At 53.2% G+C, this 15388-nt stretch overlaps 1 protein-coding gene across 3 annotated transcripts in view; it reads left to right on the forward strand.

Annotated features, from left to right (window-relative positions):
• MLLT1 (MLLT1 super elongation complex subunit) overlaps positions 1–15388 on the forward strand; it is a 61852-nt gene that overhangs the window by 32312 nt on the left and 14152 nt on the right. For 2 of the 3 annotated variants that reach the window (XM_033134071.1, XM_033134070.1), the window contains exons 4-5: positions 11621–11764; positions 15254–15379. In XM_033134071.1, the coding sequence (XP_032989962.1) occupies positions 11621–11764; positions 15254–15379 (270 nt within the window). The remainder of the gene's footprint in view (positions 1–11620; positions 11765–15253; positions 15380–15388) is intronic. The other variant, XM_033134072.1, reaches the window with a different exon arrangement.

The following is a 15388-nucleotide window of genomic DNA, read 5'->3' on the forward strand; positions in this document are numbered from 1 at the left end:
TGACTTTAAGAGACAGCCCAGTTTTCACAAAAGATAAAATACGAAGTTTAGTTTGGTTATTTGCCACCAATGTTAGACATCCCCCTGCCCCCCACAACAAGCTGTTACTGGGCAGGGAGCCCCAACCATCACTGACGTCCCATGGCTTTACTTAAAGTCTGCATCTGAAAGTCCCAGAAAGGGCATTTTGGTACATTTTATTAGGAAGGTCACGTGAATGTTTTTTTACGGACAGGGTGTTTTAAAACGGTGGTTTCCAAGCTTTAAGCCCTCAGAGGAATCTTCTTGGACACATCCTGGCAGACTTGTGTTTGGCTGTGGGGAGACCGCCGTGTAGGGTGTGGCAGGCCCAGCGACATGCTGTCGAGGTCCCAGGGCCACGGAGTCTTCCGCCCCTGCCCACACTCTAGAGTAGAAGTGGCCTGGGCTGCGAAAACTGGCTTATGTGGGGCTTGGGTGGGCTTTTCCCACCAGTCCTTAGTTTAAATTGAAACTCGCTGGGCTTGAGTGATTACGCAGGGAACCCAGATTTCCACACCTCCCCCCATTCAGCACATCTCTTCTTGGGGTGCCATTGTTTCCTCCCTTTGCCCTCACCCCGGTTGGCAGGTGGAGGAGCTGCCCACGCCGCACGCCCCCCGTGGCTCCCAGGCTCTCTGGGGCTTCCCAGAGTTCAAGAGGCGGGCAGCCGGGTGCCCTGCGCAGGGACAATTGGCTGGTTCATGTGGCTGCGGGGGCCGCCCTCACTGGTGGATTACCACCGAGCCAGAACAGAAGGGACATTGTGCGAGGAGACCCAGGGAAAGGTCAGGGGGCTGCTGAGTTGTGACAAGCCGCATGAATGCAGCCAGCTGTGCGGCTCGGTTTGTCTTTCCCTGGGGCATCGTTCTGTCCCTGGACGTGGGACCCCAGAAGCATCTGTATTTCCTCGAGGGCAGTCAGTGTCTGGAGCTGCCTAGAGAAGTGCCTCGAAAGAGCGAATGTGTGCGAGAAGAGCTGAGGCTGATCACTGTCACCCCAGGACCCGGGAGGGGTGGTCTGCCTTCTCCATAAAGGGGCGGGAAGCGTGGGCTTGGCGTCAGCTTCCTGACTGACCTATGTGTTTTCCTACACAAATAGGAATCGTGTAACTGAGTCATTTGCACTGTCACCACCCAAAGTGAGGGAGGGTGCAGCTGAGTAGGGGTGGGGCAGGGTGTAACGTGGGGGAGCTTGGAAGCAGCAGCTCAGCCCCTCGCTCTGCAGAGGTCGGGGCTGCAGCTTCAGGCAGTCTCAGCTCACCATTTGAGAGAGGTTGTCCCATGTCTTGCATACCTGGCTCTTGTGTCTTTGTTTTACAGCCTCTGTGGGTGTGGGAGTGGTGATCTCTCTTGGACAGGGGAGCAGTGAGGTTCAGGAGACCCATGATTCGTGGCCCCCCCAGGCTTCACGCTTTCATGGGCTCATCCTGGGGACACAACATCCTCTCCTCCTTTTTGTTTGTTTTTGTCCAGGATTCTTTGTCAGATTGTCATTTCATGTGTGTGTTTATATTGCAGGCTATTTTCTCACTCTTTCTGGTGTTATATTGGGGACGAATCATTAAGTTAGGGATCCAGATAGTAGAAGCTTACTTTAAGCATAAAAGCATTTAATTATTTATACGGCAAGGTCTTCAAAATGTAGTATGTGCCTTTCTGCCTTCTTGTTTTAATTTGTAATTCTTACCAATATGTGAATACGAGGTCTGACAATTAAGTTTGCAAACTCCTCCTAAAAAATGTCTTACGTACCTCATTGCTGAATATCATTACTGTCACCTTCAAAGTACTCCCTTGGAAAGCTACTGTGTTTCCCCGAAAATAAGACCTAGCCGGATCATCAGCTCTAATGCGTCTTTTGGAGCAAAAATTAATATAAGACCCAGTCTAATTTTACTGTAAGACCGGGTGTTATAATATAATAATAATATATAATACCGGGTTTTATTTTCCTATAAGACTGGGTCTTATAAAATAGAATAGGATAGAATAGAATAGAATACCGGGTCTTATATTAATTTTTGCTCCAAAAGACGCATTAGAGCTGCTTGTCTGGCTCGGCCGTCAGAGCTGTCGTCGCATTACCCTTGATGTCCTGAATGTCACCAAAATGTCTTCCTTTCAATATTTCCTTTATCTTTGGATAAAGGAAGAAGTCATTGGGAGCCAGATCAGGTGAGTAGGGAGGGTGTTCCAATACAGTTGTTTACTGACTAAAAACTCCCTCACAGACAGTGCCGTGTGAGCTGGTGCATTGTCATGATGCAAGAGCCATGAATTGTTGGCGAAAAGTTCAGGACTTTTTCGTCTTTCACGCAGCCTTTTCAGCACTTCCAAATAGTAAACTTTCTTAACTGTTTGTCCAGTTGGTACAAATTCATAGTGAATAATCCCTCTGATATCAAAAAAGGTTAGCAACATCATTTTGACTCTTGATTTGGACTGAACGGAACTTTTTTGGTCGTGGAGAATTGGCTGACTTCCATTGTGCACTTTGACACTTTGTTTCGGGGTCGTATTGGTACACCCATGTTTCGTCACCAGTGATAACATGGCCCAAAAAGTCTTGGCAAACTTCGACCCTCCTTTGCTTTTGTTCACTGTTCAGCTCCTTCGGGACCATTTTTGCTCACACCTTTCTCATGCCAAGATTTTTAGTTAAGATTTCCCTGTATCCATGTCGATGTTTACTTGGTCTGCTGTGCTTCTCACAGGCAGCCAGCAATTTTAACACACAATTTGACGATGTTTTGCAATGTTTTCGTCAGTTCTGCTCGTTACTGGCTGCCCTGACCTCTCTTCATCAGTGACGCGTTCTCTCCCCTCAGAAAAACGTTTAATCCATTTGTGCACTGCCGTTTTCTTCATGGCCTTATCCCCATAAACTTGGACTAACATGTCTCTGATTTCACTTTCACTCTTGCCAAGTTTAACAAGAAAGCTAATGTTTGTTCGTTGCTCTAATTTAAGCTCAGACATTCTCGCGATGGCACACAAAAACATGCACAATAATGAACGCCACTCAACAAGACACCATCACATGTCGACACGAACACAGCTGTGAGACACTGATATACCAAGGTTATGAAACCTCACCGAGCTGTTTGTACAGTGCTGCGAACGTAAGCGCACAGTGGCAAGTTCGCAAACTTAATTGTCAGACCATATATATTCAAGTTACCATAAATTCAGGTAATACTGAATCATGCAGAGTAGAAAAGTGGGGCTCTTTCCTTTATATCTTTACCTTCTCCCCCAATCTTTTTGCTCTCTCAAGAGGTGAGGAGTTGAACGTCTGTCATTCAGAACGTTCCCTGTTTTACAGCCACATATAAGTAAAGTCCCTAATCTGAAAGTGGTGGGATTCCGTTATACTCACAGTTGTGCAGTTGCTTTCCCATGAACAGTCTGCCTTGGAGCTCTTTGCACATCTGTGCGTAATACGACCCGCGATTTCTAGTGCTCATATACGGGTGGGTTCTGTTATTTCCATTTCACAGGTGAGGAAGCCGAGGCACAAACAAGTGACATAACCTGCTCTAGGCGACCCAGTAAGTGCAGGAGGCAGCTTAGCTCCAGAGTCGGCCCCCTTGGTCACTTTTCAATGAGGGTACCCTCTGTGGGCGTGCACAGTTTTGTTCAGAATTCAATGTTCCTTGCGCCTCTGACCTCCAGGGACAGCTCCTTCTTGACAAGCGTTGCAGTGGCCTGCCTCTTGCTGTTGCCTGCAGTGCTGCGGTGACTGCCCTTCCTGCACCTGACAGGCCCCCAGCACGTCTGCAGGAGGGTCCCCTGGCCTTCTCGGCAGAGCAGTCAGTTGGATGTGGGGCGGGCCTGACTGATGCTGCCCACGCTGGCCCGCCAGCCAGCATTTTCTCCCTCCTTCCACTGTGCACCCAGCACTGTGTGATTTTATTTCCTCCTTTCACTGAGGACTCAGAGAGTGGGGCTGGCTTGTCCAGAGTCACACAGCAAGATGGTGGCAGAGCTGCTTTGGTATCCAGGAGGTCCGGAACCCCAAACCCCACGGTTTCTAGCCCACATTGCACTGTTTTCCTTACACTCTTTAAAAGCTTTTCTTGTGCTTCTAGCTATATAAGTGATACACTCCGTATCGGTTACAAGGAATTGAAGTCCTTTCTAACTTACTTCCGTGTAACCATTATCAGCATTAGTTGTAAGTCCTTCCAGAAACATTGGTTCTGTGGCGTATGTGGGCGTATGTGCACATTTTAAAACTAAATAGCTGTGGACCCTCCCGTGCCAGCACATACAACTCTGCCTCGTTCTTTGTGGTGTCTGCATAACGCCCCCGCTCCCGTAGCTTAGACCAGCTGTAATCCCCCATTGTCCCCGTGAACTTCTGTTCCATCTCTAGGCCTCTCAACATTGCAGCGCTGCCTCGGTGACCCTCCAACATTTGTTCCCAAGCTCTGTCCGTAGGATCCTGAAAGTGGAATTTCAGGTTTGGTAGTGTTTGCTTCCCTTGCTCTCTCCGCTAGGTGGTCAGCAGTTACCTCCTGCTGCCCTGGAGCGGTCAGGTTCTAGCAGTTCAGCGTGGGCTGGGGAACCGGAGGGCTGGGCGGGTTCGAGCTGCGTCTGCCAGAGACTGCAGTGCACGGGTCCCAGGACCTGGCCCCTGTTGGTTCCTGTGGCCTTGGCAAATGATTAAATGCCACTAAACCTCAGTTTCCTCTGCTGGCAGATGGTGAGAACAGTGACTCACTGAGCACGTGTGAGGATGAAATAAGGTGCTAGGTACCCTGCCCAGTAGCGCAGCTCCTGCCCAGGGAGGGCTGGCTAAGTGGTGTTGGCTGCGGGCAGCCACTAGAAGCCAAGGGGGGCAGTCTCCGGGTGGCCTAGGAGGACCCAGATCCTGTCGGGCCTCGCCTGGGCTCTGTGCTGTGTGTGCTCCCTCGTCCCCAGTTCCAGGATAGAGCTGGCTCACAGCAGATCGGCGGTACGTACTCAGATGCAACACTATGAGGAAGGCTGGGGTGAATTTATTTAATGTAGAAAGCCTAAAAATACATAAAATATGTACAAAGAAAAGCAGAGTGAACCATCGCCCTGGCAGTGCCCCAGAAGCTTCAGCAGGTGCTTGCTTGGCACAGTGTCGCTGTCATCTTCACCCCAGGATATTTGGAATCAGGTCCTAGACATCCTGTCTTGTAATCTAAATATTTCAGACTGTGTCTGTAAAAGATAAGTCTCTCAAAAAACAAACAAAAAAAACCTAATGACAATATCTTATCTAGAAATCAATAAATTAATAATTATTTAATAATTCTCCCATAACATCCAAGTTTCCCTAATTGTCATATGTATATAATTTGTTTGTTTAAATCAGGATTCATATAAGGCCAGTGCATTGCTATTAATTGCTGTATCTCTTAAGTTTCTTTGAATCCTTTTTCTCCCTCCACCTCTCTTTCCCTTTCTCTTTTGTTCCCTCCTTGCAAAGCATTTTAAGGAGCTGTATCATTTGTCCCATAGGGATGTTGTTGGCAGCAGCCTGTGAACTAGCACTTCGCTGTAGGGCCACGGTCAGACTCAGGTTTGACCTTTTTTTCAGCCCAGCGTATGTGAACCCCAGGGCGTCTGATAGGGGAGAGTCAGACAGGCCCCAGGTATGCGTGGGCAGAGCAGAGATGGCAAGGTGACAGCTGGGCTTCTGAGGAGCCAGGTGTCCTCCCGGACTGCCGGGAGCCTGAGGATTGGTCACTCTTCCATTTGTACGAGCTGGGCAGTAAACCTGGGAGGTCCTCCATGGGTAGCCCTGCCAGCTACACGAGAGGGCAGGGCCCTGGAGGTGGCCGGGGGCCTGGGGGGTGGTGCTGAGGTGGGGGGCGGCAGCATCGGGAGCTCCCAGGGTGGCCAGCTCGCCCCGTTTGCCTTGGTGGGCCTGTACCAGGCCCACTTGGGCTCCTGTGCCTCGGTCTTCCCACGCACTGAAGACGCGTGCACACGCTGCTGGCTTTGGGCGCTGGCACCAGTTTAACCAGTTCCTCTGCATATTAGTTTGCTGAGGCTGAAGGGAGATGCTGGCCCGTGGCCAGTGGCCTGGGGGTCTGCCCACAGCCTGGCCTGAGAATACTTGAGGCTGGTCTCAGCTGCCTTTACGGAGAGCGGCACACGTGAGGGGTCCGGCTGGACTGGCCGTGGGTGTTGCTCTTGGGAATGTTGGCCCTGCACACCTTGCACGTGGTGTGGCCACTCCTCACCGACAGTGCTGCTGGCTCCTGGGGCACGGGCTGTGCCTCCGCGGTTTTTGGAGGCTGGTTTCCCCGGGGGCTGGGCAGGAAGTGGTGTGTTGCCCTCCTGGAAGTTCCGAAGCTTCTCAGGCCCAAGGTCTTGTCCAGAAGGAGTTCCCATCAGCCATCCTCAGGGTGCTCTGACGCACACGTCAGCTGCAGGGCACACGGTGGTCCCTCAGGGAGGCCTCTGCCTGGCCCTGATGCCGCCCCGGCTTTGCCCCGCACCACCCATCTCTGGGGAGTCATCCAGAACTCTTCCTGGTCTGTTTGCGAGCTGTTGCCTCGCACTGTTGGGTTTATGTGGGCATGAGAACCTCCCCGGGGCTTCCAGAGAACGCCACCTGCTTAGAGGGACTCTTAGTTCCCTCTGAGCAGCTGCGTGGCACCAGGCAGGTCTTTGCCTCTGTCAGTTTCTTCACCTGTGAAATGGGAACAGTAAGAGCACCTGTGCTCTGCGCTGTGAAGCGTTCGTACGTGTTCAGTGCTGGACAAGTGCGTGGCCACAGTACATGCTCCACGGATGGGACGTTACTAGGAACGTCAGTATTGCTGCTGCGGCGACCGCCTCACCTGCAGACCCCGAGGATCCATGAGGTTCCTCCTCAATCTCAGTCCCTGTGGGAACACACGGCAGGCACCCCTTACGTTTCTGTAGGATAAACAAGTATGTGGGCACGTTGAACAGACACAGGTGCTTAGTCAGTGTCAGGCTCATCGGGAACAAAGAAGGGTCCCTTTCTCCATAATGCTCACAGTCTGGTGGGGTGGGTGGACAGAAAACAGACATCTGTCCTGTGGACCTTAATGAGTCCTACTTACGAGAGTGAACCGCACACTGATTGGGGACAGTGGCCCGAAAAGGCCCACCAAGGGATGAGTGCCAGCCAGGGAGAGCTGGGCTGGGGAGTGGAAGATGGCCGAGGACAGGAGGGCATGGGCCTGCCATGGCCACATCTCTCTGGCCATGGTGACGATTTGGCCTTTGCTCCAGGCTCACGGAGGCCATTGGCAGATTTTGAAGGAGGGGGTTGGGGGTGAGCAGGAGCTTCTTTAAACTCTGTGGATTCAAAAGGGGGCCGTAGTGGAAGCAGCTGGACGTTTAGGAGGAGGTGAGTGGTTCAGGGAGGCGAGGTGGAGGGGCTGGCTGAGGGGCCAGGGAGAAGCGGCTGGGCCTGCCGTGTAGCCGGAGTGGAAAGCTGCAGTGAGGGAGGGGCAGCAGGAAGGGTGCAGAGGAGAGGCTTGGGGCGCTCCTGTATTTGGCAGAGCTGGGGAGTATCCTCTCAATGTCCTTGCAAAGCCCCCTCTTGGCCCCCTGGGGAGTCCTGTGCTTCAGGTACCGTCTGTCTGCGGCATCTCCCCGGTGCCCTCCTCCAGCCCAGGTCTTTCTGGTAGAAAGAGTACTTTCCACGTATTGATGGCATCGAGTTGAGCTGCGTTATCGCAACGAATCCTCCCCAATTGGCAGGTGACGAGACCGAGGCTCAGGACAGGCCTGTGACCAAGGCCAGGCCCCAGCCTCTCAACTCTGGCTAGCTGCCAGCTGACCTCCCACGGTGTCCCTGAGGCCCCAGGGCACCCTGCCCTCCCTGACACATTCCCTGAGCCTCGCAGCCCTCCACCCCTCCAAAGGTTACCAGGGAAACTGTGAAACATCTGCAGGAGGCGGCGGAGTAACGACGATTCCAGTGTCCTCACACGTGGCCACGTCTGGTCTGTCCCTGGCCCACCACTGCCCACATGTCATTTTGCAGCAAATCCCAGACGTCAACATTTCATGTGACAGTATTCTAGAATGTTCTCCAAAAGATAAGGACTGCTTTTTAATAGTAATAATACTGTATCATACCGTATCGTACCAGTATCAATACAGTATCAGTACAATATCATACCTACAAATTAATAGTCCCTTAATAGTCAGCGTTTAAAGTTTTTTTCCTGTTGGAATCAGGGTCTAGGTAAAATCCACATATTACGATTCATGGTTTTGAATCTTAAATCCCTTTTAATCTGTAGAGTCTCCCTCTACCATTTTTTTCTTTGTAGTTTGTTGAAGAAACTGGGTCATTTGTCCTGTAGAGTTTGGTACCATCTGGCTTTTTGCTGCTTCAGTCCGTGCGGTGTTTATTTAGCACAGCCCTCTGGCTTGTGTATTCCCCATCAATTTGAACTTGATTCTGGAGGGGAGGTCTGCCTGGGAAGGTGGCGCTCGCGCTCGTCTGCTGGGCTGTGTGTGACGTGCGCGGCGCCTGAGAGTTACAGAGCGCTGAGGATGTCCTCCCGCGCCACGCGTAGTCCTGTGTGCTCACCTGTGGGGAGGCAGGACAGGTGCTTATTTCTCCTTCCTTTATTTGCCAGCTTCAGACCCTGCTCCCGGTCACCACGTCCTGCAGGCCAGAGGGTGTTCGTTTCCCGGGACACGGGTCTGGGTTGTTTCTTCCTGAGCCCACGTCCCTCTGCCTCAGGAAGCAGCTCACCCTCCCAGTGGTGGCCAAGGCCCTTCTCTCCGGGCCACCTGCTGCCACCACCCTCTACCCGCCCTTCCAGATGCTGCCGTGTGGGCCCTCGGGGCTCCCAGAGCGGATCCGCTTCTCCCTGACCCTTCTTGAGTTGACTGACTCACAGCCGTTCTCCAAACCTGTCACACTGTCCAGGAGGCCTTCTTGGCCCCTTCCCTGCCCCTCATCCATCCTCGTATTCCATTCTTTTGGCAAATACGGAATGCTTCCCCTGTGCCAGCACCTGGGGGAGTGCTCGGCAGGGGTCCCCAGAGCCCTGCCTTCACGAGCTTTCCATTTGGTGGGGAGACACACCCACTGACAGTGCTTCCATCAGGGTGGGCACGGGGCAGTGCAGGCACGGAGGGGCACTTGGCTGTGTTTAGGGGCATAACAGGAGAGTCTCACTACAGGAGTCTTTCTCCTTGACAGGACAGGGAGGCAGCTGAGGGCCTTGGGGCAGCGGCTCCGTGGTGCCAGGGCTGCCTCCTGGCTTCCTCCATGGTCCTCCCGTGGTTGGCGCTGTACCGCCAGGCATTGTGCCACATGGTTAGGCAGGAAGAAGAGGTGCTGAGACATTCTCCTTGCATGTATATTTTCAATTTGGCAAGGAAAGCCCTCTCTAGGCTGACTGCCTCCATCTTTATATTTCATCACCCCAAACTAGATCACATGTCCACCTCGGACAGGGGAATGTCTCCAAGTCTGGTTCAATTAGGCTGGGGTATAAACCCACGTTACTTGAGACGAGGCACTGTGGGGAGGGGCAAGATCATTGCCACCTCACTAGCTGGCAGTGGCTCGACAAGGCCTGTTTACTTGTCTCCTCACCGGATTCGGGGCTCCCAGAGAGCAGGGTCTGTGGCTCTTTCATGTGACAGGTGCACCTTCTACCTTTGTGGCCTGGACGGGTTGGGGTGGAGGGGACAGCGTCATCCACGTGGACTGCGGGACCCTGCTCTTGTCCCCTTTGTTCAGAAGTGGGCACATGGCCAGCTGGTTCCTGTTCTCTGAATGGGCGTCGCCTATTCAGCAAGGTTCAAAAAGTCTGGCGTTGCTCGTATATACCACAGGGGCCTCGCTGGGGAGGCTGAGGAGGAGTGGCCAAGCTGCCAAGCCCGCAGGATTGGGAACCTGCAGGCCCAGGCTACAGGAGGCAGGGGTGAAGGGACGAGGGTGTCAATGCCAGTGTGAGCGCTTCTGCTGCTTCGCTCTCCCTTCCTTCCCCTGACTGACCTGTTGTAAAGTCTCCTTTAATTGCTGGGAAATCTTCCCTGGCTCCCATGCTCCCAATTTTTTCTCTCCCAATGGAGAACATTTAAAAAAATTGGGGTGTAATTCACATTGCAGAAAATTCACCATTTTAAAGTGTACAAATTTGGTGGGTTTTAGTATATTCACAGTGTTGTGCAATCTTCACAGTTTTCTAATTCCAGAATATTTTCATCACCCCAGAAAGAAACCCAGTGCCCACAGCTGTCACTCCCCCCAAACCCCCCGCCCAGCCCCTGACACCCACGAGCTCACCTCTTGTCTCTGTGGACGTGCCTTTTCTGGACGTTTCCCATAAGTGGAATCCCACACTGTGTGGCCTGTGTGTCTGGCTGCCCTCACTGAGCGCTGTGTGTTCAAGGTCCGTCCACGCTGTGGCGAGTGTCAGCCCTTCACTTCTTTTTCTGACAGAATGATGTTCCATTGTCTGCTTGGGCCACATGTGTGTATCCGTTTGTCAGTTGATGGGCACTTGGGCTGTTTCCACTTTTGACGATTGTAAATCATGCTGCTATGGACGTACCTGTGCACATTTTTGTGTGCATGTATGTTTTCATTTCTCTTGGGTATGCAGGTGTCTAGGAGAGACATATGGGTCATATAGGTATTCAATTTTTAACATTTTGAGGAACAGCTTTCCAAAGTGACCACCATGTCCCATTCCCACTAGCTGTGCACAAGGGCTCCATTTTCTCCACATCCTTACCAACAAGTGTTATTTTCCATTTTTTTAATAATTGCCATCCCTAGTGGGTGTGAGGCAGTATGTCCTGGTTTTGATGTTCACTTCCCCAATGATTAGTGATGTTGAACATTTTTTCCTGTGCTTATTGGCCATGTGTAAATCTGTGGAGACATTTTCCTAGGAAAGGCGAAAGGGAGGAGGCTCTAGGGTCGTGGGCCTCAGCACTGGCACTTAGCAGCCGTGTGTCTTTGAGCCTTGGTTTCTCCATTTGCTGGCTGGTACTGGGAGGCTTTCAGGGGGAATGTGTGCGCGGGGCTGTCCACCCATCAGGAGGAGTGTTGCCATTTACCATCCGAGAATGACAGTCTTCATGTTCTTTGCCCCTGTCGTGCAGCCTGCTTTGCCAGTCCCTCTGCACATAGTAAGTTACCATGTTTCCCCGAAAATAAGACCTAGCCGGACCATCAGCTCTAATGCGTCTTTTGGAGCAAAAATTACTGTAAGACCCGGTCTTACATTATGTTATGTTATGTTATGTTATATTATATTACATTATATAATATTACAAAGACCCTGTCTGATATTATAGTAAAATAAGACCGGGTCTTATATTAATTTTTGCTCCAAAAGACACATTAGAGCTGATGGTCCGGCTAGGTCTTATTTTCGGGGAAATGCGGTCATTCATTTTGGGTAACCTGATGGACGAGGAGGTGGCGTACAGAGAGAAGCGAATAAGGGTCTGAGGGGGCGAGAAGTGGGGGCCAAGCAGAGGGGAAGGAAGTGCAGGGGCCGGCAGTGGGGCGTGCATGTCCACCTCTACCCAGTGACTGTCCCTGCAGCCTCCCACCTGCCCCTCTGAAACCGACTTCCTTGTTTTCTTTGTTTAAGGAGGAGCCGAGGAAGGTTTGCTTCACCTATGACCTGTTCCTGAACCTGGAGGGCAACCCGCCTGTCAACCACCTGCGCTGCGAGAAGCTCACCTTCAACAACCCCACCATTGAGTTCCGGTACAAGCTCCTGATGGCTGGCGGGGTGAGTGTGCCCCGAGCGGGCGCCCTGCCCGGCGCCGACGGACGTGGCTGCTCCATCTGCTCCATCGTGGCTCCTCTCGCTGTGCTGGGAGCCTTGGTGCTGGGGGTGCCTTGGGATCTTGCGGGCTCGTCTCTGCAGCTTATGACTGGGTGCTGGATACCCGAGGGGCAGGTTGCACAGGTAGCACCTGGCAGCGCTGGATGGCACCCAGGTGTCCCGAGTCTGTGCTGGGGTGTTGTCAGCTTGGAATGACTGACTAGTCGTTAGTTGTCCCCGTCGCTTCCTGATTGGCTCTGGTTAATTAGTGTCTTCCTCCATAAGGGCAGGCAGGGGGAGGAACGGCGTGAGGCAGTGTGTCAGCGTGGCGAGGCGCTGGAGCCAGCTCTTAACTGGATTGGCAAGGCTGCGCCGGGGCTGCGTCATCTGGGGAGAGAGCACCGGCTCTGCGGGGTTCCCTGAGGATGCACGCCGCCTGGCACTTTTGTCCTTACGAGGCCAGATGAAGGCGTCTGCTCTCTCAACCTGGGTCTCTGCCCCGAGCCAGTGATCCCATTGTGGTGGCAGCGTGCCAGGAGCATGTGTGATCCCAGTGTGGTGGCAGCATGCCAGGAGCATGGAAGATGTGTTTGGGGTGCTTGGTGCTGATGGATGGTTGGTTGGTTGTGGAGGAGGCTGTACTGTGTGTGCCAAGGGAGGTGCAGCTGAGGACGGCACATCCCAAAGCCACCTGTTAGTGACCCAGAGTCACTGAGCATTTGCCTAGCTGCCAGAGGTGCCTGCGATGGTGGGTTTGGTCAGGATCACGAGTGTGTGTGGGGGGGTTGAGGGAGGGCGGGCCCACCTCCCCAGTGAATACAGGGAGTTTGGGTTGAGTTTCTTTGGGTCTAGGGAGCTGTCCTTACTCTTCATTTAATTTAGTTGGGTCTTTAATTAACTTTTTATAAAAAGAAAAGCAGTCATTTATTCATTGCAGATAATTTGAGTGAGTTCTGCTGTGTCCCTAATAAAAGATTAGTCTGGGACTCCAACCTTGCCCATGGTGGCTGATGGAGTCTACAGACAGAACAGGGAGGCATTGGAATTGATTGACACAGACGTTTATTCTGAAGTTCGCCCGCCAGTTGTTGAAGAACCGAGAAAGAGCGAGAGAGAGGTGGGGGGTTGCCAGGTCCGACAGTCCTTCCCAGCTCTGCTTCTCCACCTTACTTTCCGAAATACTTTCCTGAGGTGTCATCTAGAGGCTCCACCGTCACATCTTGGAGACAGATAGTCACTGTTCCTCGGGCCTCTCGGAGCTCCAGGACCAGGGCACCGTCCCCATGCTCCTTGTGGTCAGGTTTTCTTTTCTCTGAAGAGATGAAGGCTCAGTGTGCGTCATCTAAACATATAAAGCCAGAGGAATGGGAGAGAGGGTGGCAGGGCAGGTCAGCCTTGCTGTTTGGGAAGGGCCAGCCTGGGAGGGAGGAAGGTAGAGTGAGGCCTGACAGCCGTGGCGGGTGGTCTCTGCTGGGCTCTTCACCCTCAGCGAGGGCTGTCCAGAGAGCTGGTTGGCTCATCAGGAACTTTCTTGCCCTTTGGGGTTATGGGCCTTCAGGGCTTGCCCTGGGCTGATGGCAAAGCATTGCTCTCTGGTCTAGGAGCAACCTGGGACCTTTATGGGACAGTGTCACCCAAGACTTGAGTTGTAGCCCTTGTGTTAGCCAGTCTCTGGAGCTGTGAGTGTCCCCAGTGGGGCTGGCATTGGCCATCTAGTGGCAGATGACCGCAGAGCCCGCCGTGCTGATGGCGGTGCTAGAACTGGAGGAGCTCAGCGTCTGTAAGGGCTGAGAAGTGCTTTCTGCACCGCCCCTGGCTGCTGGGCACTTGGATTCTGTAATTCCTCGTGTGAGGTTCAGACACCTCCTCAGCGGTGAGCAGAGTGGCCGGGCTGGTTTTCTGGACGGTCAGAGGCCAGCCCTGGGGCAGGCGGCTGCCTGTTCCCTCACAGCGTTGTGTCTCATCCTTTGCCCTTTCTGCGGCTGAAGGTCAGTATTTCCATCAGGTGAGGCGCGTCTTTAGGCAGCCCCGTGCTGGAGGTGGAAGTGGGTCCATTTATTTACTTTACCTTTTCTTAAAGGGCTGTTAGAAGGAGAGAAGAGAGAGAGACAAGGCACGCTGCATTGTTCCGAATAGGGTCAGTCTAGGCCGTTCCTGTGAAGGAGAGAAGAGAAAGGGCAATGAAGGAAATGAATGAATGAGCGCAGGCCTCCGAGAGGACCTGTCTGCTCTCCTGGGGTGTCAGTCGCTTCTCTAACCCTGTGCTTGTCCTTGCTGGCCTGAGAGCGTGGTGATTTCCTGAGGCCTAGGGAACCTCGGCCACACCGGCCAGGGGCAGCTGGGTTTTAGGTTAAGAGAGTTGTGGTCAGACAGGCTGCTGAGCAACTCGGCTTCCGGCTTCACTGCCTCGGAGTCGGGGGTGGGGGTGGCACAAAGGGCTCCACTGCTCTCCTTTCAACCTGGTGTCCCCGTGACCATGACCGGGCATTACATCAGCCTCCTCAGATGAAAGGTGCAGCTCCTAAAGGACCCAGGAGCTCGAGGTTATTAATGATGTGTGTTCTACCAAGCTAAGGGCTTTTTTCTTTCTTTTTTTAATGTGCGCTTTATTCTTTTGTTCTGTCTCATTGCCATCTGGAAGGCTCCCTCCGAGTGGCTGCCTGCTAATAGTGTGAACTTCCAGTGTCGGTATTACGAGAACTTGCCCCCGAGTCTTCTCTCCCTTCAGCAGGTGCCATGGGAGCCCTGCTGGACCTGGGCCGGTGTTTCTGGGAGCACCTCCTGGCAGGAGCCCAGGCCCTTCCTCCTAGTAGTTAACAAGGGGCAGAGCGCACTTCCTCCCCTGCAGGCTCCAGCGAGGTGGCTTTTGCAGAGAGCTGGGCCCGCCCCTGTGCAGTTCCCTGCTGCTCGGCCTCGCTGCTGGCGCCCTGTTTCAGTCAGCTTGACCAACCTGAGAGTGGAGGAGGGCTGGTCCTCCAGGAGATGTGGGACCCGGCGAAGTCACACACGCGCACGTCCAGCAGAAGTTGCTTCCTCCGTGTCTGCCTGGCTTCTCGCCTTTATGCTTCTGGTCTTTCGTAACCGCAGCGCTCAGGCAGCTTTGGCCACGGCAGCCTCCTCGTGCTTCTCGCACCCTCCGCCAGTCTTCTTGGCCCAGAGCTCTCCTCCCCGAGGTCGCACCAGCTGCACCCGGGCCCAGCCATCCTGGGACTCCGCTTCTCTTCACTCTCTACGCGAGCCTGCTTCTCTCCAAGCACTCAGCACCCAGCCCCTCATGGAGGAGATGCCTTTGACTCTCTTGGGAAAGTGACGCCCAGCTCTCCGTGGCCCCTCGCCCAGAAGGAAGCTCCTACACCTCTAGCCACACTCCCACAAGTCGAATTCCTCTTGCCCGTTGGATTTCCAGCCTGCCTCCTTGCTCGTTGATAACATCTGTCTCTTCTTTATCACTAGGTGATGGTAATGCCCGAAGGAGCAGAAACGGTGTCCAGGCCCAGTCCTGACTACCCCATGTTACCCACAATTCCACTCTCTGCCTTCTCTGACCCCAAGAAGACCAAACCATCCCACGGCTCCAAGGTTAGTGAG

This window comes from Rhinolophus ferrumequinum, chromosome 18 (assembly GCF_004115265.2).
Source record: "Rhinolophus ferrumequinum isolate MPI-CBG mRhiFer1 chromosome 18, mRhiFer1_v1.p, whole genome shotgun sequence".
Taxonomy (NCBI): Eukaryota; Metazoa; Chordata; class Mammalia; order Chiroptera; family Rhinolophidae; genus Rhinolophus; species Rhinolophus ferrumequinum.